The sequence below is a fragment of the Desmodus rotundus genome, chromosome 13 (genome assembly GCF_022682495.2).
Source record: "Desmodus rotundus isolate HL8 chromosome 13, HLdesRot8A.1, whole genome shotgun sequence".
NCBI lineage: Eukaryota > Metazoa > Chordata > Mammalia > Chiroptera > Phyllostomidae > Desmodus > Desmodus rotundus.
In genome coordinates, this window is record NC_071399.1 from 14,505,863 (window position 1) to 14,528,690 (window position 22,828).

Here is a 22,828-nt window from a genome sequence, read left to right on the forward strand (position 1 = left end):
CATTCAGTCTGTCCATTTTCTAGATAAAACAAGTTACTTGCTACTTCCAGAGAAGACAAGAGTCTTGCAACTTATAATGGGATTTATCATTTAGATATTTGACAAGTAGTCCTCTGTTATCTACATTTCCAATTTCCATGGTTTCAGTTACCTATAGTCAACCATGGTCCAAAATTATGTGGAAACTACAGAAATCAACAGTTCATAAGCTTTAAATTGTGCATCTTTGTGAGTAGCATGATGAAATCTCGCAATTAAATCTCGCGATGAAATGTTAGGATGAAATCCCCAGACTTTCCGCTCCCCTTGATGCAGCCAGGACTTCCCTTTGTCCAAGTGTCCACACTGCTGACGCTCCCCGCCCGGTAGTCTGTAGCAGCGGTGTCCGTTATTAGATGAACTTTCCAGGTAACCCAGAGCTTGTGTTCATTATTTTACTTAATAACGGCCCCAAAGCACACGAGTAGTGATGCTGCCATCTCGGATATGCTGGAGAGAAGCAGTAAAGTGCTGCCTTTAAGTGAAAAGGTGAGTGCGGTACGTTAAGACATTAAAATATTTTGAGAGAGAAGGGGAGAGAGAAAGGGAGAGAGAGAGAGACTGAGACTGCATTCATATAATTTTTATTACAGTATTTTGTTAGAATTGTTCTATTTCATTATTAGTTATTGTTGCTAATCGTTTACTGTGCCTAATTTATAACTTAAACTTTATCTTAGGTGTGTATGCATAGGAAAAAACAGAATATATAGGGTTTGGTACTATTTGTGGTTCCTGGCATCCACTGGTGGTCTTGGAACATATTTCCCATGAATAAGGGGGTGGACGTGGCTACTGTAATCAGAAAAGCACACTTGGTAGTAACTCTTCACACCTGAGACAGGCATTTGTGATCAGTTTGGGTGAGAACAGCTTATAGGGCATGCTTTTTCCTGACCTGCAGCTACCTTAATAGAAGTTTCCTTTGTGGAAATAGGATACACCCCCACCACCACCCCGAGAGGCAATCCCAAAGACTTCTGTTACCATATCCCTCAAGGCTTACAGAGCACCCTTGCCCCAGAACACCCTCACACACTTTCAGCAGTGAAACTTGCCTTTTTTTCAAAGAAAAAAAACAGAGTCGCAGGTCAAACAATTCCTTCACGTTCCCGTCCTCTCCCCACAAATGTGCATGCCTTTTTATGGTTCATTCCTCCAGCCTCAGTGGAAGCAGAAATCTTCCCTCCCAGAGCCAAGGCCTTCATCTGGGTTCGGGACCCCACCTCTTCTACCTCTTCAGGAGCTTGGGTCCGTCAGTTTTCCTCGATTTCTAGGCGATCAACAAGTTTTGCTTCTAAACTAGCTCTTTTTCTTTGATTTACAAATGAGACTGGAAAAGGAAAAGAGAAAGGAGAGGCGAGGCAGAGTGGGGCAGGGCAAGGAAGGGAAAGGAGCCTTTGCAACCACTTAGCAGCTGTTTTGAACACGTGTTTCTTCTCAGCCCAGCTTTTCGTAAGGCCAGTTTAATAGCATTGTTTTCGTTTTCTTACCTCCTGTTTACACTGTGGCTAATTCTGCCTCACAGCCTCACTACTATCACGGATTTCACCCAACACTTCCCAGTTGCAAGCATTTTTTAAAAATTAATTTTTTTCTTCTGTTTTCCCTGAAGCACTTGACACCCTTCACTGCCTACAACTCTTGCTGCAGGTGAATAAGGTTTTCCAGCCCTGAGTGGTGCAAAGCACAGATCACCCTTAATATTGACTTAAAACTTGGCCTTTCTTAGTGAAAAGATTTGAAACACTTCTCCGGCAATCCAAAGGCTAAATCTCCTTTTGTTTTTGATAGTTTTCATTTTTAGTTGTACATATCGCATGGAAGTGCTGCCTGATGCTTGCGTGAGCATGTGAGTGGTTCTTCATCTTGTTTAAGCATTAGAATCACACAAGTTTATTAGATCAGAACCTTAGTTGTAGGAGAGAGGGGAACTTGCATTCCCAACTCCCCAGGTAACTGCTACGCATTCTTGAATGTGAGAATGCAGCAGCCCCCTAGCCCTACCAGAGTCTACTCTGACCTCTTCCATATACTGGTTTGCTGTGTAACATATTCTTTGAAGAAACAGTTCTATGTCTTTAAGAAATTTGAAAACCACAAAATTAGTCCAATGTTTGTATTTCAGAAATGAGCTAAGTCCTCAGAGAAGTTTTCTTTGCTGCCCACAAGCATGAAACTAGAAAATGGGAGAGCTTAGTGAAGCAGAAAAACAAGAAAATTTTTTTTAATTTACATAATAGTAATAAGATATGTCCCCTGTTCTCAAAAAGCCTAAAGTGTGACTGTGAGACAAGAATGTTGGAAATGGAATAACACACAAATAATACGAATGGTGATTATATTGTAGAACATGATTAGGAAAGGTTCTATAAAGAAAGCGGAGCTAGTGCTAGGCTCAAATTGGAGTAAGAAGTATAAAGAAAGGACATATATGGATGGTCAGCCAGTGCCCTTGCCTGAAGGAGAAACTTAGAATGATGTATGGGCAGCTAAGGAAGAGACTGTACCAAATGATCTTAGCAGCCCTGGATTGAGGAAAAGAAGGAAATGAGTATGGATTGACGTCTTCAGATCATTGTATGGAGGACCTTTTGAAAACAATATGAGTAGTTTTCTCCTAACCGATTTCCTCATTTCTCAAATTTCTCAATTCTTCTTTTACCCTACTCAGAAAATTTTTACTAAAAGAGTATCAAACAAGCAGGCACAAAGGACCAGGCAGGAGACTCATGGACTTTCTGGAAAGGCAACAATGGGGGAAAACACAGGCAGGACTGGGAGCAAGCACGCAGTTCCACCACTGCCCATCCACTCAAGCGGGATGCACTGTGATCCAGCTGAAGCAGAGATCAGATTCTGGACAGGGCAGAACTGGGCCCACACAACCACGTGGCGCTGCAGAACCTCAGCCTCCAGCCCTGTTCCACTCCAGCATGCCTTGCTTAGGAAGCACCAGTACCTTCCCGGGAATGGTAATGGGGCTGGGGTCCTCGATGGCTGAGTGGTCTTGTCCATTTGGTCAGCATTCCACTACCTTGCAACTTAAAGGACTTTCTAAAAGCCAACATCATCAGTATCACCATAGAGTCTGTTAGAAATTCTGAATCCCAGGCCCCATTCCCCACGTAGGAAATCAGAATCTGCATTGTAACAGGATCTCCAAGCTATTTGTATGCCCACTAAAGTCTGAGCAGCACTGCTTTATTAAAACTGATTTACTTGAGCAGTTATCTAGAGCTAGCATCCGGAGAGCCCTTAGGAGGTCGTTTCCACTTGGAAGGCCCCCGTGTAGGAAATTCGCCTTGGACAACCTGTTTCTTACTGCTCAGAGATACAGCAGATGGAGAGAGGGCATCCTACAATCTCCTGGGGTGTATTTTCCTTCTGAACTCGAGCCGCTCTGGAGTAGTTGGTCAGCATTCCTCAAACTAGTGTTCTATGAAAAACAAACAACTAGATAAAAGGGTTTCATGCTCGGATATGTATGAGAAATGTTTCATTGAGTAAGCTATATAATTTCATTGACCTCATGAGTTCTCAGAGCTTTCAGTATGCAGGCAGACATTATAATGCTTCAGTAAAGGGTTATGGAAAGTAAATATTATAGAAAATAGAATTTCACAAATTCATTTGATTATTCATTTTTCTTAAGTAAAGCCTATTAACAGCTCAAATTTTTACAAAAAATCCCTACTAACATTCTCAAATACCAATTCAGGGAATATTAAAGTAGGCCCACGTATGTGCTTGAAACAAACTCATAATTAAAGCAGCACACAGAGTATCTCTTGCCGATAACATGATTTTTTCATCCTCTGACTTCTGTGGACCCAATGAATGTGTTTGCATCTGTCATTCCTCTCCTCTTTTGCTACCTCACCTTTTTACACCAGCTCACACCCATACAAAGACCTAGACATGCCTGAGATTAAAAAACTAACAAGAGAAACTAAATACCTCTTCTTCCTGGGCCCTAAATGTTCATCATATTGGCCTGTTCTCAAAAGTCATTTGCATATGGGCTTCATCTCTCTGTGACCAAACTGGGAAACTGCTACTGGATGTCTGGCCAGATGGTCAAGCAGTCAGTATATCAAGTGATCACCATGTACTTAACATTTATTAGGTGCTGTGAGAGGACAAAAGCATAAGAAGACATTATGCCTGCACCCTAGAGCAGTCTACTAAAGCATTAAGAGTTTCTTTGCAGCAAGGACAGAAATTTGTATAAGGCTCCAGAACAAAAGCATATAATTGAAATGCAATAGGTTTATTCCTGACCCCAAGAAGCTCACAATTTTTTCAAGAAAATAGACAGCAATTACTTTAAGAGAACAGAGGCTTATGAGTGCAGTGGGGAAGAGTTGTTCAATTCTGGGAGAAAAGGGAATAGGAAAGGAGTCATAGAGAGAATGACTAATAAATTATGCCCTGGAGAATGAATATGATATTTCCACATGGAGTAGGAACAGGGGTGAATTCTGAGTGGAAGAGTAACACATATTTTAAGCAAACAGAGACAGAAACATATCAAGAATGATTTATTCAATCTTTACAAATGTTCCGGAAATCCAGTTCTATACAATTCAGAACAACGGGGGTGAAATTATATTGCATTCACTAGAATGAAATGCACATGTGAAGAAGGGAGACGTGAGTGAGACTAGAGTGATTCTCAGGAGCCGAGCCTGTGGGGGGAGCCTGGAGAATAGGACAGAACAATCCAGTGTCGGGACAGGACCCCAAGGGCCAGGAATTGATGGGAAGAGCCTTGACGGGAGGGGGCAATGCACTGGTAGCTGATGAAAGTTTGGGAAAAAGAGCTGGACACCTGGATCTCACCTGTAAAACAGAGCATTGAACTGGGTAGACAAGGACAGAAACTGAGAGCTACTCACCACCTTTGCCCGATTGTGAAAGAAGAGTACAAGGAGTGTGGGATCAAGCAAATAGCAAGAAGTCCTAAAACAGAGATTAAAGGTTGGGCCACATCTGCATCAGACAAAAGTCAGAAAGATGGATATTAAAAGTGACAGGTGCAGGCTAAACTGGACAAGCCTAAAAAAAATAAATAAAACCTGCAATATGACAAGAAACGTTTCAATAGGGCCTCATTGTAAGTAACTGCAGGGAGAATGGGAGGAAATCCAGGGCAAGCGGTATATGTAGACAATTTTTAAAGAGAAGGAAAAACTATATAGACTTAGGCAATATTAATACAGGAATCCCTGTGAGACAGGAGATTGTGTACATAGGAGATTGGTAGGACACAGATCTAAGAGGAGGAAGAAGGGAGTTTTAGTTCTGCCTTGTCCTTACTGAGAAGCTTCTCCTGGACCTCAGTTGTCCTACCTGTTTGAAGACAACGATACCCTAAAGGGTCTCATGTTCTCCTGGGCGCCTTTCAGTTCTATGACCTGCAAACAAAGATGGCACCGAGGGAGAGAAGGTCAGGCAGAGACTGAGTTTTTATTTGAATAGAGAGATTGTGTGGGAAGAATTTTATCTGAGATATGAAAAGAAAATATTATGTTAAAGAAGTAGGTATTTAGATAACTAAAAATACTGGTATGCTAATACTACTAATAAAAAAACCTTCACATCTATAGAGCAACATATAATTTTTCAAATGCTATTGAGACAGTAAATAAGAGAGAAATCATTTGTTGAATGTCTACTACTGCTTGACAGTTAATGTTAAATATTTACATACATAGTAGCTATAATTTCTTGATTAAAAATTGACTGTTACTTAACAGTTACTTGGAATGTTAATCACGGACAGCTACTCAATTTGTATACAATCATATTGGTCTCTGCAAAAAAGGGAGAGAAATAGTTTTCAGCTGGGTTTTTTTTTTTTGGAGGGTAGGTTGTTTTTGCTTTATGTGCATTAAACTACAATCAGTCTGACCGCAGTAATGTGACACATTTTTGCTACAAAAATGGCATAATAACGATTGTGGCCCAATACTTCAAAAATTTCAGCAAAATTCAACAGTGTCATTCACCTGGAGGGTGTGTAGTTACCCCATGTCACCTTCTGTGGATACACGTGGATATACCTGTGGAAAACTCGCAGGGTTCTCGTGCAATGAAAGCAGGATTGAGATAGCAGACCACTGTCTCACTAAAGATGTCAGACTGTTAGTGTTGCTGGTATGGTTCCCACTGCTGTTTGTTTGTTTTCCGAGTTTGCCTCTTTGGCCGAATGAAAATACCCAGCCCTGTGAACTCTGCGAGCAAGATGTGCTGTTCTCTTGACCCCCCACACGGCTCCGTCAACATGGATTTGAAACAAGCCCTCCGGGGCTGTCTGTGTTCCTGGCAGCTTTTCAGTACTAACATGTGGTTAGTTTTTTAGAGGATTTTTCTTTCCCTTCCTGTGCTCAAGAGGAGCCTGGGAGCTTGTGGGAAACGGCAGCTTGATGGGCGCATCTGCGGTGCTCGCATGTCTCCCTTGGAGACACTGACCCTTCTGAGGCTGGTTCTTAGGCTGCGCATTGTGTGTTCGGAGCTCCGAAAGAGAAGCAGAGCCTAAATGCTTAGCAGTCTTTTATTTTATTTTTTTAGCTTTATTTATATTGTTGACACTATGGCAGATCTCCCCACCCCCTCCCCGCCATTACCACACTCTTGTCTGTGTCCACAGGTCATGCATGCATATATATGTTCTTTGGTCAATCCCTTCACCTTCTTTCATCCAGTCGCCTCTCCCCCTCCAATTCTCCTAGAGACATGTAAGAGAGAGCGTGGAATTCTCACTCCCCTCTCCCTCACAAAACTGAGCAATGAATGCTTATCATTGACGTTATGGCCATTTACGTTCGGTATACATGGGTGCATTGTGTTAGTAAATGCAGGGGGTGTTTGTTATATATCCTTGCTCAAAGCAGCTCAATTCTATTAAATAGCTAACTTCTGACCAAGAGCATAAAGAAAATATCTTAAAGCAAACAGTAGAGATCTGACTTTTTTAACCATTACTGTTATTTTTTCCAAGTAGGACAATGAGTTTTGTCCTGTTTTATTTCCAAAGTGCATGAGACCTGTCTAAGGAAGTATTGCTCTTTCTATTTTTAATAACATAAGGAAATATCCCCTTAAAATCCTATTAATGGAATAAAGACATGTCTTGGGATTATTTTATTTTTTTCCTATTATCTTAGTCATAGGAAAATTCACCTTTGGTTTTTATTTTGCTGAATAAATAACAGAACCTTAAAAATAAGAAAGTCGTAATTCCTATTTTCTCCTCAGTTGGACTTTCTAAGTCTGGAATGGATCAACACTTTCCTCTGCATGAAGACATTTAGAATGTCCAGTCCTGCCTTTAACTTGCTCTCTGTAGAAGAGCATGCACTCCAAATTATTTTTATCAGCAATGGTGACAGGTTCTACCAAGAGATCTGGGCTTTTTCATGCATTTGACCTTTTAGTCATCAGCAAACATCTGCTTTTGAATAAAGTTTGAATAGAATTGTATTAAATTGAGTAATGGCATACACCAAAGCAGACCTTGTGTGGAAATGCCATTCCTGATTGAACAGTCACAGGATGTTTTAGAAGTTCATTGCAACTTTATATCTGCAAAAATGTGTCAGCGCGAATGCTTTCTACTAGGACTCAACTGTTAGCCACAGAGAACAGGGAGGTGAAACTTGCAACCTAGCAGAGGACCCTCCCCACCAGCTTATAAAACTTCTCTACTTCTGCACATCACTTAAATGGCAAATATAGGTTCACCTGGAAACAAATAGGGAAACACCATCAGAGACTCTGTACAGAGGTGCCCCTGTCAAGGAATAGGAATTACAGAGAGAGCAAAAAGCCTGCATTCTCTTTTCCCACTTTCAATATATTTTTTCAAAGATATAATTATTTTTCTCATAAGAATAGCCTAATAACAGTCTGGAAAAGAGAAGTTGGTGGAAGAAGAGAAAAAGTGGACAGGTAACATGCATGGTCAGCTTAGGGGGCAAGGCAAACCAACAGAGTTCAACTTAATACAAGTCTGTGTGCGTTCAGTTTCTGTCCTTCGTTGCGCTTTGCACACTTTAGCCAGAGCTAGTTTTGCACCTCACCTCAGCTCAGTCAGCATGCAAAGCTATTTTTAACATGTTTTATGTCCTATTATGTTCCCAGCACAACTTGCGCTTCCGTGCCTTCCAGTCTTCCCAGTCTTACTCAGTTTTGTTTATCTTCTCTATGAATCTGACCCCAGTTCACTAAGCAGAATATCTTCCTTCTTATTTTTATTTCTTTGTTGTTGTTTAGTTTTGCTTGGGTTTAATTGTTTGTTTTCTTTAATAAGATTTTGTTCTAGCAGGAAACTCAGGCTCATTCCATTTAGTTTTGACAGTTTGCACGTCAGCCTACTAAATGTCATAGTAAATTGTCGAAGAGAGGATTTGTTTGCTCTCTTGTACGCCCACAGTGTTATCCACATAATAGTCGCTCAGTGAATATGGGGGGGAGGAATTTACACAGCCCCCGCCCAGAAACCAGGACTAATGAAGGAAAAGTTGGCCAAATTTGCAAATGGGCCAAGAGTAACTTAAACATTCGAAAGAGAGGACATTTAGAGGAGATTTAGCCAAATACCCATCGGTGTACGAAGGTATGCAGTAATCATGTGTAGTTTTCCAGGGTGTATTTTAACCTCCTCTCCAGCTACCCTCTCCTGCAGTCAAAGCCTAGAATGCCAATTGCTTCTTGGTATTACTAATCTTCGACCATTTTTTCATTAATAAAAAAATTACACAATATCTAAAATCCTTCCCAGCTCTAAATGACTGCTTTGTGGCCTGTTTCATAATTTTACCATGAAAACAGAATTTTGTCACTACTATTTCATCTACCTTGGACTTATTTTTTTATTATTCATTTTTTTAAGATTGTATTTATTTATTTTTACACAGAGGGGAAGGGAGGGAGAGAGGGAGAGAAACAGCAATATGTGGTTGCCTCTCACTCGCCCCCTACTGGGGACCTGGCCCGCAACCCAGGCATCTGCCCTGCCTGGGAGTTGAACTGATAACCCTTTGTTTCGCAGGCCAGCCCTCAATCCACTGAGCCACACCAGCCAGGGCATACCTTGGGCTTCTTAGAAGAATTATACTTTATTGTCCTAAACCCCACTTTTTGGAAATAGAGAAAGTTACTTTTAATCATTGGCTCAACTCTCATTGAATATGTATTCTATATATATACTTCAAACCATAATAATATTTTAAGAAAACTTAAATCCCATTTTAAATGCTATTTAATATTATTCTTAAGTTCTCTAACTCATAAACCTTATCAGTCACATTTTAATTTGTGCTTATTTGTGTTTATAGAATTGGTAGCCAAAGAGTTACTCCTCATTATAGGAAATAGGTGCAAATCAACTCCACAGGAGACATATAATTGAATTTGACCATTGTAATTAAAAACCTTGTGAACTTTTGGGTCCCTTTTATGATTACATAAGTTTTATGGAGAACAAACAAGATGTATAGATAAAGGAAAATTTTTCTTCAGTGTGCTGGATTCCCTCAGCAGAAATTTGGGTTAAGAGTTATTGCCAGATTGGGGAAGAAGAAAGCATTGTTTGGTTTCCTTCTGCACAAGAGAAAGGCAAACAAACAGATCATAATGTAATGATCTCAGGGAATTAGGGGATGAGTAACCTCAATATTTTGGAAAAAGCAAAAGGCTATTTTTCAAATGTCCCTTCCCCTCAGAGGTATCATACCACAAAGACATTTTAGAGTTTTGAGTAAGTCTTCTGAGGACACAAACAATGAACCACTCTCCTGCCAACACATTTTCTAATCAGTGCATCTGAAAGCTCCCTGCAATTAAAAAGTTCCCATAAGAGCTATTTCTGTCTTCTTTCTGTAGAACCATTGGCTTTAGAGATTGGCAGTGTTATCTTGATGCTCACTAAAGATTGGGTATTAGTGGATAACTAATTGTTAATTAATCAAAAAATACTTGGAGAGGGGATAATGGAGAGAGGGGTTTACAGGAGCTACTATAAAGGACACATGGACAAGATCAAGGGGGAGGGTGGAAGTGGGGGAGGGAGGTGGGTTTGGCTGGGGTGGGGTAGAGGGATGGGGAGAAAATGCAGACAACTGTAATTGAATAACAATAAAAATTTAAAACATACTTTTGAGTCCTACTGTGTACATTTTCTGTGCTAGGTATTTCCATGGTTACAGAAAATGAGGCTCAATCTCATCTCATGTGAATTTTAAAAATTGATGAGGAGACTATATATGCATGAAATGCTTAGTAATATAAGGGGGTTACTACTCACCAGCTATTCTTTTTTAAGTTAGTAATCACCAAAAAAAAGGATCAATGAAAGAAATTTTTATGCTAAAGTAAATTATACACATCCTGGAATTTAATTGTCATTGATTGTTTTTCACATTTTTAAAACCCCCGAAGACAGGTATCTTTCCAGATCTGTATACATATGTATACATACACACACATACAGAATTTTGCCATGTGTGTGTGCACGTCTGCATGCTTCTTTGATCCCTAGAGTTTCACCCTATAGGATATTGTTCTTAACCTTTCTTTCTCCTCATAACAAGCCCTCTTGGAGCACTTTCCAATGAGTAGCAGAAACCCCCGTACAGTCGTGTAGGTACCAACCTAAAGTCCTGAGTAGAGAGTGATGAGAAACCTGTGTTTTATCCATCAGGCATGAACCCTAACATGGGGCTGCATCCCTCCAAAGGGACCCACTTTTCTAACTCTCATTGGAAACCTGAATGGGCTACTTGTGGCTCTGTCAGTGCACGTAAATCTACCTCCTATTTGCAACTATGTATAATGACCCAAAGAATAATAGTACTATAACTTACAGTTCTATCAGTGGCAACATAGGTTATTTCCAGTTCTTGTCCACTAGGAAGATAATTCTTCAATGAATATTACCAGGCACACTAATTTTTGCATGAACACAGTAATTCTCTAGGGTAAAGATCTGAAACCAGAATGCCAGGTCTTCATAGGTACTGCCAAACCGTCCCCCAAGAAAGGAGAAAATTTACATTTAAAAAAATATTGTCAACCCTGAGTATGATCAATATTTTTTCTTTTGTGATAATCTGATAGGTGAAAAATAATAATTCTCATTTTTTATTTAATGTGCATTGTTTTGATTACAAGTAGTGTTTAGGGTTTTAAATTATTAGTAATTATTCTTACATGAGTAGACTTTTTGTATGATTTGACTATTTCAGTTGCCTTTTTCTAATTTCTTAATCCTTTGTGATATAAGCTATTTCCTCTCCGTCTGTCAGTTGCCTTTTAACTTGTATCAGCCTTTTATTTGTGGATTCTTATAATGTTATGTTTCATGGAATGCCTGGATTGCTTCATTTTTTAAGATTTTTAAATTAATACTCATTTCTTCTTGCAGAAGCATTTTGAAATCAGTTTAACCCATGGAAACACTTGTGGGTAAAATGCAATGTCTGGGAATTGCCTAAAACACTATTTTCAGAGTAAAAATAAATAAATATAAAAACAAAATTGGAGGAATATTGATAATTTCAAAGCTGGTAGTTACATCAGAGTTTATTATATTCTTTCTTCATTAATCTGTTAATGTAAGGGATTGATGGATTTCTTTTGTATGAATGACTCTGAGTGAGAGTCTAATCCCTATTGTCCTAATTTTTGTCAGCAATCCTAAAGTGGCTTTCTCTGTAATATATTTCAGTGTTCCTTAACTCTCTGACTGCTTTGAATACATCTGTGGAACTTTCTGAAAACAACACTAGCTCAGCCCCACCCTGTACTTACTGAATCAGAATTTGGTGGGTGAAGCCTGAGCCTGTGGGAGTTTCAAAGCTGTGGAAGTACACTTATCATCAGCCTGGTTAAAATCTGTTGCTCTAACCTGTGGCCCAGAGGTTCTGAAAGCATGGTCCCAGCAGCATATATCAGTGGCAGTATTACCTGGGAGCTTGCTAAAAATGCAAATTCTCCTTCTGCATCGAAGACCTACAAAGTCATCAGCTGTCTCTGTGTTTTAACAAGTTCTTCAGATGATTCTGGTGCACATGAACATTTGAGAACCACTGATAGAATTGGTTGTTAAAAGAGAGAGAAAGAAATACAGAGAAGGAGGGAGGAAGAAGGGAGAGAGGGTTGGAAGGAGGAAAGAAGGGAGGGAGGAAGGAGGGAAAGAAAAAAGAAAAGGAGGGAAGGAGGGAGAGAGGAAGGTAGAAAGGAAGGGTAGGAGAGAAGGGAGGAGGAGGGAGGGAGAAAGAAAAAAGAGAAAGAGGGGAGGGAAAAAGGAGGGATGGAGGGAGTGAGGTAAAGAGGAGAAAAGGAACAAATTATTAATGATATGATGATTTGATCTTCTAAATTTGTAGATTTATAACAATAAGAAGATGCTACACATATGTGACTAAGCCTATTTTTTTAGTCTACATGTATTCAGCCCAGATTTTTTAATGCATGTAAATTTATGTTTAAAAATATTTCCTTTCAGGTCACCTGTAGAGTTGAAAGTTTCTTATAGTACTACTTGGGTAAAAAGAAGCAAAGATGATTTGAATCAGGAAACCTAGATTTTCAATTCTGCAATTAACTAAGTTTGTAGAATTGGGAAAGTCTTAGATTTGCTAAAGCAATTATTTTATCAGGAAAAAAAGGATTGGGCTAGATAAAAATAATCTTCATTAATTATTTTAAAATTAAAAAAACCACAGACATACCTTACATGACAGTAATGAGAAAATATACAAGTGGCAAAAATGTACCATAAACTTACTCATCCACAGAAGATTTAGCAGAAAACATTAATAATTTAAGTATATTTGCAGTTCTAAAAAGATCACAAGAGCAGGCTGATGCACTTTTCACAATTTATTTTGTTACTAGAGAAAAACCAAAATGGCAAGTCTCAGATTTGCCTAGGAGTGTAACACTAAATAAGATACTGAGAAAAGAAAATGTCCATTCATTGAAGTTGTATAACTGAACTTAAGCTGCGATTACTGTTTACTCACTCCAGGGAGAACCTTGTCAAAGACCTCTCTATTGGGGTGCCGTTGTACTTGAAACCGAGGGCTGCCTCTGATATCCTCAGGCGGGGAAGAAGTGTGTCAAGCCAAAGGAGTATTATTACCTGGGTCAAAAACAGAGTTTACGAAAAAAAACCAACCCAGGATTCTTAGTTACATTTGAGTTTTAGATAAACAACCAAAAACATGGTTTAGTATAAATACGTTCCATGTAATATTGTCCCATACAATTTTTGGTACATATGCCCATAATATATATTCTCCACTTTTTCTAAAATTTGAAATTTAATTGGGCATTCTATGTTTTTATTTGGTAAATCTGGAAATCCTAATTGCAGATGAGAGTGAGCATGGATTACTTGAGAAACCAAAGGAAGTTCTGTTCTTTAGCAGAGCATTTGCTAAAACACAGTTATGGTTTATGGGAGATTACATCAGAGAGTAAAGGATTTTCAAAATAATTTTGCAGTTTAATGTTCACCAAAAAATAAAAGATTATCTACATAGCTTTTATACATTAAAAGCGCCTTTTTAACTGTGAAAAGGTGAGTCTGATTAGAGGAAAATACTGAGGAATACATAGTGTTGGTCCACAGGGTAACCGACATTGGGGGAACACGGCAGGGTCAGGGAGAGTGACAAGGGGTGAAACTAGATAGCAACAAAAGCCAAGTCAACATCAGACCTTTTTTCTAAATTGTCATTTTTGTGGGGGGAAAAAAGAATAAATTTTTTCATGTCTTCATTTGTTATCTAAGGAAAGACCATCAAAATAGTTCTGAAAACATTTTATGGAATTTTAATGTTAAATGGATATTTTTCCTATGATTTCAAACCGGAAAAGTCCTGTCTCCTTTAATACTTGAATCCCAGCAAAGAACTACTGCGAATGGCATCAAAGAAAGAAAGAAAGGAAGAAAACACTGCAGGGATTTGCAGATATCCTGCCGGCATCAGGACTCAGAACGAATGGTCAGTCCAGGAAAGCTGGCTTCATGTCTATCAGCGTATTACGTAGCCATGAATGACCCCTGAAAGGGAAGACTGGTTCCAGTGTGCACACCAAATTACTTAGGTCCGAATCATCTCCCAGTCCCAAGAGTGGGCCTTGGAAGCCAGGGGAGGAAGTCATCCTCAGATTTTCCTGGGATAGACAGGAATTGCTGCCCACACAGTTCTCTCCCTGGTCCACACCTGCCACTTCTGAGCACTCCTTAGGACCAGCTGCATAAATGTCCCTTGAAACTATTCAGGAGACTGTGTAGGCAATTTACAAAAGTCTCAGCTCAGAAATGCTCCAGCTGAAGTCTAGCTGGAGTTTAAAAATCAAGCAAAGGAGAGGTCTATTTTCTTCCCATGCCTTATAAATGGGGGGAGATAAATAGGGAGTGACCATAAACACTTACTATAAAGCCACCATTGACATTTCAGTTCAAAGATTCCTTGTAGCCACTTTAAATGGGGATATTATTTATCGCTCTCCATCACCTAATATTAAAATGATGTTGACACACGTTATTAAAGATAATATACAAAGATTTTGTGGCTGAACAGACTGTATCTGACAAATAGGAAATAGTTGCCGGTTTGTTTTATTACCTCCCATTCTACATAAGTTTCAGCTGGAAATGCACCAGAATAAAAATCAAGGCTGACTTTATTTAACTAGCCTAGAAACTCGGACGTGGGATAATTATATTATCTCTATCTTCTGACTGTCAGTTCAGATGAAAACCTTTACTGCTTCTGAAGAAAAAAGAAAGATTTAATAAATTTTCATTCTTTGGGCAGGATATTATTTTAAGAAAGGAAAGTCTAGAATGAGGAATTTATTGTCAAATAAAATGTATAACACTAATATGAGATTTCAGACTAGTCCAGCTGGCTGCAGATCAAATAGTTCAGAAGGAATCTGAGCCAAGTCTTTTGCTAAAAGGTCCCTTTCTTTTACGGGTGAGCAAGGACCATTACCAGCCCAGAATAGCCCGTGAGATGTGTATGGAATCAAAGGCAGGGTCGGAGCCAGAACCTTGGATTATGAATCAGGAAGTCTTCGTTCTATTCCTGGCCTGGCCCCTAATTTATTACGGCTGTCTGTGTGATGCCGCAGCTCATTGACAAGCAGAATATTCCGGCAGTGCTGCGTTGGTGGAGCCAAACAACCACGCTTTAGAAGCATCTCTCAGTATTTCCCTGAGTTGTTTCGGTGTTCTTCCAAACGCTTCCGATTAGGAAAACAGAGCCCTTATGCCTCGAGGGGAGGCGCCGTTTTCGTCCGTCGTCATATTTGCCCAGTCTATAAAATATCCGGTAATTTTCACCTCCTCACTTCTCCGTGTGTGTGCTGTGTCCTGTATTGCTCGATAAAGAGCATCTGAGGGAAGAGAAGGGTTGGATTATCTTCCCCAGATGGAAGGAAAGAAGGGTAATACATGCTCCTGTTCTCTAACTCAGAGGCTTCCTGGAGAGAACGACCCCCTAAAAACCCTGTTTAACTCGCCCCCAGATACCGCTGCGACCGAAGTGCCTGCAGGCCCAGAGACTAAATCGCTGTTGGGAGTAAGGAAGGGGCGTCTTCCAGATTTCCCAACGAGCACCAAGTGGCTCAGCCACGCCGGGCGTTTGACAACAAATAAAATTGAACATAGTTTTCTCTCTTCATTTGCCAAAGTATCCACTGACTTGTGTCTGAAAGACATATAACTGGAAACTTCTCCACATCTGCTACCTACATCATCTATACCTTGGCAACAGCTGCTTACAGTCTCAAGAAAACAGGATGTTTCTGTTCTCAGCAGTACACAGGCGCATACGGGGGAAAGGAGACATATACCACACCATGGACTCAAGGTCAGCTCGCAGTCAACTACATATTGTTTCTTCACCGAAAAAGCAGACTGTGGCTATCCCAGTAAGAATAGTCTGTTCACGTTCTAAACAGGCACTTAATTCTTAGACTGCATCAAAGAGCATATATAGAACATGGGGAAGTCCTTGATTACTCTGCCTTCGTCAGACAACATGTAGAGTAATGCATTTAATTCTGGGCACCCACCATTACTTGGGTCATTGACAGAATTATGCCATATCCAGAGGAGAGTTAACAAAACTAATGAGGACGTGGAAACATGTCATAGGTGAAATAATTACAGGAACTGAAAATGATTCGCCTAGAAAAGGAAAAAATGGGCATAACCTACTTCTTCAAATATCTGAAAGGCTATTTCATGGCACAGACAGTATTTATAATGTCTAGTTCCGGAAGGAGGACCTGGGGGGAAGAAAAATTGTAACTGTACAAATATGAAATAGGTTGCTTCCAAGAGGATGATATATAGCATGCCGCAGATGGTCAACAAACAAGTCTTGGATAATTGTTAAGTGAAAGTGTAAAGAACCAGACTAGCTGTTTCAGAGATTTTTTGCAATTAATTGTGGTCATTGGTGTTCTTCTGAGACAGGGCTTTTGGAAAGAATGGCAGCGAGGTTGCAGAAGTTGAAGAGAGAGTACATGATGCTTAAGTGTCTATTAAGTTATATATTGTATCCCCAGAAGTAAAGCAAAAAGGGAGTACTGGACAAAGACCAGGACAGGGAGTGGGGACAGCTGGGCTGTAGTCTAATCAATGTGTCAATGGGAGAGTCATCTGAACCTTCTGGAATCTACTTCCTCACCTGCAAAGTCAAGACACTGGGACCGATAACCATTGTCCCGGACTAGATTTCTAACGTCTTAAGTGAAGTGTTGAATAAGGTATCCAAGTGACATAATGAATGACTTAAAGAAATTGTTTTGACTTACATAAGTAAAAATACAAACACAAAGATAAGTTAATTATAATGAATTTTAAGAAATTCTACAGACATAAATAATGGATGGCAAGAAAGGCAGGTAAAGGAGGCAACACTAGAAGAAAAGAGGATCCTCCGGAAGAACACTAAATTGAAATTTACAGTTTATACCAAACTCTACCTGGACAAGAAGAAAAGTTAAGACAGGTAAATGTATTAGATAAATACAATGCATTAACTTAATATGTCGTGTGCATCTCTTCTAACTCTGGATTTAGTAATGTCTAGCTAGTAGCTAAAACTCAGACTTGAGAGTATTTACACCACAGGAATCAGCACATGTCACAAACCAGGACTTGATTTTTATTTGGAGAGCCAGTTATTAAACGTTTTCCAACATACCGCCCACCTACTCTAAACTTCTACTAAACAGGTTCCTGAAACAATTTCTTCTTTTCCCTTTGATCTCAAAATATGTAGGGCCTTGTTATAAAGCCATCTGTTCTTTCTTTATTACCCTGTAATGTGGGCCCAATGCAGACTTCAGCATAAAATGGCCTATGGTTAGAACTGGAAGTATGATCTGGGAGTAAATGAACTACTTAGCATGTATTAGTCATGTGGCATGGCTAAATATAAAATATGAGGTTCCAACAATGTTTGATTATCAGTATGTGTTGAGAACTCCAGAAGTTTAAAAGACATAGTAAATCATTCATTTGCTTACATCCGGCCAGTGTCATTGCACAAAGAATAAAAGTCATCTCTTTACAGTAACCTTCACAACAGAATCTGATTTGACTCCTATTCATATTCGACCTCTCTTGGCTTTCCTAACCTCTTTTCTGATCCTCTTATTCACCGATCTCATTCCCATCCCAGCATTTTTGTATCACTCTTTACTTGGCAGGGACCACTATTTAGTGAGTTCTCTTCCTTCTCTTCTCTCCTCTCCTTTCCTCTCCTCTCCTCTCTTCTCCTCTTCTCTTCTCTTCTCTTCTCTTCTCTTCTCTTCTCTTCTCTTCTCTCTCCCCCCCATTTCCATCTTCATCTCTATTTATTTCTCTCTTCTACATCTTTCTTCTCTCACTTCCTCAGAAAGCTTGCTCAGCCCACCCTATACAAAGTGGGACACTCCCCTCACAGTTACTCTGTATCTCATTACCCTTTTTATTTCCTTCATACATTTGTCCTATTTATGAAGATGTTAACTTCTGTTGTCTGTCTTCTCATGGTTGACTGTAATATTCAGGAAAGTGATGATTTTATGTTTGTTATTCACTGGTGAGTATTGTATCCTTTAATAGTGGTTGGCCTGGAACAGATGTGACTGCAAGAGAGAAGAAAGGAGGGAAGAGAATTTAGTATCTTGGCCTTGACTGACCAGAGTCAAGTTACTGAAACATTGAGAAGTTCATTAATAGGCAACTTCACTTCTAAGAAGTTAGTTCCTCTTCTTGGACTATAATGACATGAAATTAAAGCTTCACTGTAGAAGTAAATGTAGCCGAAATCTGCAAATGCACATCTCTGTTTTCGAGCATAAGTATTTATTGGAGTTTTCAAGCATTAGTATTTATTGGAGTAGCCATGGACATATGGAAAGTTAGAGCTTTGCAAAGTTAGTACTTGGACTTTAAAAACAAGGACAATAATATTTATCTCTAATTTGTGGTCAACTCTCCTTTGTGAAGTTTTATGGATGTGGATGTAACATATGACACTGGTCTATGTACTTGACACTTCAGGCTGAGTGTAATAAATGGAGACTAAGAAGAAACATCGTGAAGGAAAGGGAGAAGCAATTGGCTTATTTCTCTTCAGAAGTGTTGTAGACCAAGGCTTTTTGGTTTTGTTCCTTTTGGCAGATCATTTGAACTAATTTGATGTTCAGCCCATGGATTTGAAAGTGTTTTTATGATCTCAGCACCCAGTTAATTCAAAGACTAATTGTTTCTGAGGCTACTGCTTCAGGATATGCTGCTTTATTTAATGTTAATTTAGGGGAAAACATCAAAATACGTTTCCTAAGGCTTTGGGGTATTATTGCACTGGCTCCTATGGATTTTATTATTATTATTTCTGAAAATGTATTGCATGTGCAAAGTATAACTTGACTCTACGTCTGTGAGCTAGAAAAATGTAACATTTGTGCTTGAGGATGTTGTAACTGAGAATTTGAAAGACAACTATACCAAAACATATGTATATGTAGAAATGCAAAGAACATTATCTTGCCAAACATGACTGAGGTATAAAAGAGAAGGAAATTACAAGCAAATACATTGGAAGAATAATTAATGGTACTTCCAGTCTTCTATTCAGTCAGATTTTTTCCATTTTATGGATTATTGAGAAGAGAATTAAACTGAATCATCTCTGATATTTCAGAGACTCTGTTTTAAGGTATAAGCAAAATTTTACTACAAATAATGCTCTTTTGAATGTAACAAGTTTTGTAGCATTGAGAGATACGATGTAAAGTTCAGGTTTCTTTATTTGCATGTGCCCTGGACTCTCTTAAGCACAGTAAAGCTTTGTCATGATAGGAGTTCTGTAGTTGTCTGTCTGAGCCTCAATACATGGCTCAGAAGCAGGGACAATGGAAATAAATTTAAATGCTCATCATGGTATAGTATCCTAAAGTTTCACACAACCCCCCAAATTCTTCATTTATTCTCAAAATTAAGATCTGTTGAAAGATTACTAGCTCTTTATTTTGACATCAATCTGTTAAACCAAGCAGAAGTTTAGCTTACCCAAATAATTTATTAATATTAGCTTCATTAGTGATTCTTTGACCAACTTAATAAAATAAATCAATTAATTGACATCTGAAAGATAATGCTTTGTGATATTAACAATCTGCTCTAGTTGTTTGAGGTATAGAAACTACTACAGAATTAGATTAGTCCGTGGAATTACTCTGGCCTCCATTCATTGTTGGTTTCTCCTAATGGCAGCTTGGAAATGGAGGAAGATTGAAAGAAAAATGGCAAAAACAAAATAAAAGATCTTATTCAGACAGCCACCTCATTCATGTCGCTACAATGCCATCCCCTAAGTGAAGACCCCAACCCGCTCCCTTATGTCCACCCTCTTTAGGCTTCTTTTGTCATATACTTTCCCTTTGAGGTTGTCTCTGCTGGTCCTTTCGAAGCTGATGTCACCTCAGTAAATATTTCAGACAGATGAGAAGATGGTAACATGGGACACCAATGACGATTTCTCTCAAAAGGGCTCTCCCTGAGTCCATTACATCCCTCAGTAGAATCTTACTGTGCTTCCCCTGATCTTAATTTTTTTCACCCAATACTCTACCCAACCCTGACACCTTGCACAGAACACAAGGAATCTGGAAGATTTCTAATATTAGTCGACTTGCTTTGAACACACAAGAGTAGTAAACAGTGATGCCCAAATAACTCTATATGGTCAACGAGAAGCTTTAGCTATTTCTATAAACAACAGTATTTCCACAAATATATGTCTATATTATACATAATTCAGAATAAGTAAGCAACATAATTTACAAGTATATGTACCACCTTTGATGGTAGCGTCTACCCGTATGTGACCCTACAAGTGTTTCATAAAACTTCTTCAAGTACTTCTATGTTTCATGCAGGGTGTGTATGTATGTATATGTGTATGTATGTGTATACATACACACGTGTATATTTGTATATACACATACACATATATATACATATACACATATATATGATTGTGAGGCTTTTTAAAGAAGTTTGTGAGAGAAAAAAGAGGTTGCAAAGAAATATTGATAAAACATAGCTTCTCATTTTTTTTACTATGCTCAGAAGTATTCTTCCCAAAATATTCTTTTTTCATATTTCTTTTTTAAAGTATATTTTATTGATTATGCTATTACAGTTGTCCCATTTTTTCCTCCCCTTTATTCCCCTCCACCCTGCACACCCCCTCCCACCAGCACTCCCCCTCTTAGTTCATGTCCATGGGTCGTACATATAAGTTCTCTGGCTTCTCCATTCCCTATACTATTCTTAACCTGCCCCTGTCTATCTTGAACCTACCATTTATGCTTCTTATTCCCTGTACCTTTTCCCCCCATTCACCTCCTCCTCCTCCTCCCTACTGCTAACCCTCCATGTGATCTCCATTTCTGTGACTCTGTTCCTGTCCTAGTTGTTTGCTTAGTTTGTTTTTGTTTTTGTCTTTTTTAGGTTCAGCTGTTGATAGCTATGAGTTTGTTGTCATTTTACAGTTCATATTTTTGATCATCTTCTTTTTCTTAGATAAGTCCCTTTAACATTTCATATAATAAGGGCTTGGTGATGATGAACTCCTTCAATTTGACCTTATCTGGGAATCACTTTATCTGCCCTTCCATTCTAAATGATAGCTTTGCTGCATAGAGTAATCTCGGACGTAGGTCCATGGCTTCCATGACTTTGAGTAATTCTTTCCACCCCTTCTTGCCTGCAAAAAGAAAGAAAAGGTTTCATTTGAGAAATCAGCCAAAACATTCTCATATATATTTTTAAATGCCTAACCACAAATAATCTAACGATTTGTATGTTATAATTAATTTGCACTGTGACCAGGGTAATATATAACTTTTCCCAAGAATAGCAATTTGAAAGTCGTGAATATGTATCAGTGCTTATTGATGTTATACTTCCTTTTCCTCGTGCTTTGCACCCAAAGACATGTATTTAATATTCATGTAAAATGCTTTCTTGGCAGCCGGTTACTATCTTCGCAATGAAGAGCCCATTGATGATACAGAACAAAACTTTCCTTTCCCCTTAAGCAGAAGACTGCCTATTATTCAGTGTCCTTTTTGTCACGTTGAAGAACAGGGCGCTTCTTATTCTTTCTAAGAAATGGCCTTTCAGATTCAGGAACAACATGTTCTGTTCCTCAGGAAATAAAAGAAGATGGAGACAGGGCGCGGCTGGACTCCATGGTGCTGCTGATCATGAAACTGGACCAACTAGACCAGGACATTGAGAACGCTCTCAGCACCGGCTCCTCTCCGTCCAGCACGCCGACCAGCCTGCGGCGGCGCGTTCCCGTGAGTCTTCCACCTCCCACTTCCTTTCCCACAAGCCTGTAGTCTCTTTGCTGCGTGCAATCCCTCCTGCACGTGAAACATCTTTGACGGTAGCATCTACCCCTATGTGACCCTAAAAGCGTTTCATAAAACTTACTCGAATACTTCTGTGTTTCATGCAGGGTCTATAAGAGAAGTGCGTGACTCAAAAGAAAATGGTTATTATTAGTTAGACCGAAAGAGGGTCACCCTGGGAAATTATGCTTCCTGGTAATCAAACCCTCCTCATTATGGTCGTTTCCCTAATTATTCAACGATATGCTATGAACACCATTAGCAATGCTATGTCTATCTGACTTAGTATTTTATTTCCAGTATCTGCAAATTTGCATTGCATGTAGAAGATGATTAATAAATATTTGCTGCTTGGCTGGATGGACAAATGGATGGACACATCCCGAATACTACAAGAAAGAACTTAGATTAATTTGAAAACACTCTAAAATTAACTCAGTGAATAGGACAGAAATGAGAATGTTATTCAATGCATTCATTTTATATAAGAATGATCACCCCTCAGAGATTCTGACACTCATAATTTGAATGACACAGATTCCAGACTGACTATACACTTTACATATTTATTATTAGCTCCCTATTAAATGGCTTGGATTTTGCAGATCTAGCGAATGTGGTGTAGAATGTATTTATAATTAAGCCATGCATTTTTTCAATTAATCTGTTACTTTCATTATACAGTAATCATACATTAAGTTAAAAAATTATGTATTTACCTAAATCAAAGGGACAGGAAATCCTATATATAAATTTGATCTTCTATCAAAATAGAGCTACTCTGTATCAAGCCTTTTACTTAGCATAGTTCCACCATGGATTCTGTAGTTATTCA

At 38.9% G+C, this 22,828-nt stretch overlaps 1 protein-coding gene across 3 annotated transcripts in view; it reads left to right on the plus strand.

Moving 5' to 3' along the window:
* The window catches only part of DLC1 (DLC1 Rho GTPase activating protein), a 337,471-nt gene that overhangs the window by 63,739 nt on the left and 250,904 nt on the right, over positions 1-22,828 (plus strand). For all 3 annotated transcript variants that reach the window (XR_008425966.1, XM_045197214.3, XM_045197213.3), the window contains exon 3: positions 21,790-21,939. Coding sequence is in view for 2 of the 3 variants with exons in the window: in XM_045197214.3 (XP_045053149.2) it covers positions 21,790-21,939 (150 nt within the window). In the remaining variant the exon portion in view is untranslated. The remainder of the gene's footprint in view (positions 1-21,789; positions 21,940-22,828) is intronic.